This window comes from Glycine max, chromosome 3 (genome assembly GCF_000004515.6).
Source record: "Glycine max cultivar Williams 82 chromosome 3, Glycine_max_v4.0, whole genome shotgun sequence".
NCBI lineage: Eukaryota > Viridiplantae > Streptophyta > Magnoliopsida > Fabales > Fabaceae > Glycine > Glycine max.
In genome coordinates, this window is record NC_016090.4 from 45,831,006 (window position 1) to 45,834,643 (window position 3,638).

Here is a 3,638-nt window from a genome sequence, read left to right on the forward strand (position 1 = left end):
AGAATTCGCTGGACAGACAAGAAAGAAATAAAAAAAATTAAAATAAAAGTTTTAAATAAACTAAAATATATGGGAGTGTATTGAATTAGGATTTTAAAAATTTATTTTAGCAAATTGGATTTTAAAGATTATGTAAGAATATTATAATTTTTCAGTCTTCTTTACAATATTTTTATGATAGTTTGGATTTAAAAGATTTATATTATAAGAATTTAATTTTTTTTATAGATTTATAAGATTTAGAAGGACTATGTGAATTTTAAAAATATATTTAAAATTATTTTTAAGAAAAGGTAAAATCAATATATTTTTAAAATTTTTTAATAGCTATATTAATTCTAAATTTATGTCCTTCAATACTAATTTTTATTGCAATAATATTTTTTATTTTAAAATTATATGTTGATTTTTTGATTTTTTTAAATTACAATAATTATTTTATGATAAATCTAATGACATGTTTAAATGGGTGCAACAATAAGAATGTATTAGAAGGGAGGAATGAAAGTGAAAAATTGGTAGGAAGATTATTGAATCATGTGGATGACTGATAGTCACGAAAATAATGTCGAGCAGTTGACATACATAGATAGTGTAATAAAAGCATGGTTAGTCTTAACATATAAAATAAGCATTAATTTAATTTATAAAATAAAGGAAAAAATACAAAGGAAAATAATATATTTTAAATTTTTTATTTCAAAAGAATGAGAAAAATATATATAAGACACATCTTTGGTGATACAAGAAGAGAATATGTGTGATGAAAGAAAATAAATAATTAATAAAAAAATAATAAAATTTCAAAAATTTAGATAAAATTGTTTGATAGATATTTTATATAAAAAAATATAATAAAATTCATCAAAATTCTTCTTAAAAGATAATTCATCGAAATTTATATATTTTTTAATATCAAAAGACGTTTTATAAGATATAAAAAAATCCTAATTAAATATTATTAGATTTTATTATTTTTCTTAAAAGATCTCAATTAAATATTATAAAACTTATTTATAATATTTAAAAATCCTAATAAAATATCATAAAAAATTATAAAAAAAATATTTTAAAATCCTTTTAAATTCTAATACAACACATCTTTGCAGTAAAATGAAAATGAAAAAAGTGAAAGAATGTAGGTATATTCACGCGCTTATAAGCAGAGTGAGGAAGGTGCATAGATGTCTATTCAGCTATGCTCAGCATCATCACTATCCTCACTGCCAAACTTTGTCCTGTTTTGGGGGCACAGTGCCCTCTTCTTTTCTCGTCATCATTTAACCCTTCTGCTTCACTCTCTCCCTCTCACTTCCACTTAGTACATCCCAACTCTCAGTTTTCTTGCGCTTTTCTGGAAGAAAATATTTTTGATTACCTGATCAATTTTAAGCTTTTTTTCTCCCACATGAATCATTCCATTTTCAGCCACTTCTGTTCCTCCATCCTTTAGAATCCTCATCACAAACTACACAAGACCAAACCAAAATATATATTAAAAAAACCCCTCAATTCAAGTCCTTTCACTACTCCATCTTCCCACTTCATAATATAACACAAATTAATAAATAAAAATAATAATTAAAGAATGCACTGCTTAGCTTCCCTATCTAACCATCTTTTTTCCTAGCCATGATATACCCTCTTCACTTCATTTCTACTACTCCACAGAAAAACCCTAGCTAGCTAGTCTTCCTCGAAAGAACAACTTAATTAATAAAATCTAGATATATATTTATATTGCAGGGTAGCGATGGATCCTTCTACTTGAACCTACTAATATTATCATCATCAAGCTCATTATCCTCAAGATCCAAGTGAAATCCAAATAAGAAAGCATCAGATCTCAACAATGGAGAGCGTGGCATCCCCAATAGTAACTTGTTCAAGCAACAACAATGGTAGTGGTAGTAATAACAGTACTACTACTACTCCTAGCAGGTATGAGAACCAAAAGCGGCGAGACTGGAACACGTTTTGCCAGTACCTGCGGAACCAGCGGCCACCGCTATCGATGGCGGTGTGCGGCGGGGCTCACGTGCTGGAATTCCTGCAGTACCTTGACCAATTCGGGAAGACCAAAGTGCACAACCCGACATGCCCCTTCTTCGGACTGCCCAACCCTCCGGCGCCCTGCCCCTGCCCGCTCCGCCAGGCCTGGGGCAGCCTCGACGCCCTCATCGGCCGCCTCCGCGCCGCCTACGAAGAAAATGGCGGCAGAGCCGAAACCAACCCCTTCGGCGCCCGCGCCGTCAGGTTCTACTTGCATGATGTTCGTGATTTTCAGGCCAAGGCCAGAGGAGTTAGCTACGAGAAGAAGAGAAAGAGGCCAAAACAACAAAACATTGCTAATGCAGCAGCAACATCTGTTACCACTTCCCCTAATGCAACCGCCACTGCCACTTAAGTCCCCATTTAATTAATGCCATGCCATGCATATGTTATGGTATATCTTTTTTTATTTCCTTCAATTCTGCGACTCTCTTTTTTCTTTACTAGTTTATTGTGCCCGTTTTATGTTTATTTTTGGCAACTCTAATGTCATATATATATATATATATATATATATATATATATGTGTCTCCTAATTTGCAAAGATGTTCTTGTTGAGATGTAGTTCTGGCTTCCTGTGTTTAAGGAAGTACGATTTATATATTTACCAAAGGAGTTTGGAGTTCTCTCGATCTCTGCCAAGTGATGCATGATTCCAACTAGTGTTGAAATTAATAATTTTTGCGGACATGTACTTCAATTATCTCTAGCTACCTACCTACCTACCTACCAAGCCCTTTTGTGAGTTCGATCTTGTTGAAAAAGATTAAAGTTTACATAGGCTTTACTTGATTCTGAACACGTCGTGCCATGTGATACATGTGTGTGGAGAAATTAGGCAGTGAGTAGTGACCACCATATGTGTTTATAGGCTCAACCCATCTCTATGTAATATAGTCATGCAAGTTATTTAATTTAGAGGAAAAATCGGTAACATTCAATTAATATGTAAATATTAATTAGTATGGATCATGGTGGTATGGACAATCTAATAATTTATCGGGTCTCTCGTTGTGTGTGTTTTCAGAGAAACCTGCAAATACATCGATGGTTCATGGTAGCACTGCACTTTCACTTGCACTTGTAAAGTGAGACGCAGGTTGCTAGTCTCTGGTAATGTGTTTTCTTTTTGTTGTTTTATTATCGTGTATCTTAGCTAGCTAATAGTTACTTACAGGAAGGTTTTTCTTTTCTTTTACACAATAACATACAAATTAATTAATTAGCACTCTCTCTATGTTTCTTTTCTTTCCCTGCATCCATGCAGATTTGTTCAGACATAAGTTTAATAATAAGAAACATTTTTTTGACGAGTTGATATAGTTCGAGTTCAAAATAATGATATATAATATTCGTGTTAAAATAAAGGAGTAGGATTACAGAAGAGCTGGAGTAATAATTAACGTTCCTAGAATAACAACCTACAGTATTATTGAAAGGATAGCATTGATTGTGTAACCCACAAGCTTAATTAGCTGGATATAATTGGTCAAATCGAGTTTGGTATAGTATCAGTTTAAAGATGATCTTGTGAAATCTGTCTTTAGACAGTAAGACAAAACCTAGATTATCTTCTCTAGTATAGC

The 3,638-nt window shown here is 32.3% G+C and overlaps 1 protein-coding gene across 1 annotated transcript; it reads left to right on the forward strand.

The window, feature by feature from the left end:
* Positions 1-1,223: 1,223 nt before the first annotated feature.
* LOC100803965 (protein LIGHT-DEPENDENT SHORT HYPOCOTYLS 1) lies at positions 1,224-2,844 on the forward strand. The gene has a single exon (XM_003520801.5). It carries the CDS (start codon positions 1,853-1,855, stop codon positions 2,405-2,407), a length of 555 nt encoding a protein of 184 aa, XP_003520849.1. The 5' UTR covers positions 1,224-1,852; the 3' UTR covers positions 2,408-2,844.
* The last annotated feature ends 794 nt before the right edge of the window (positions 2,845-3,638 follow it).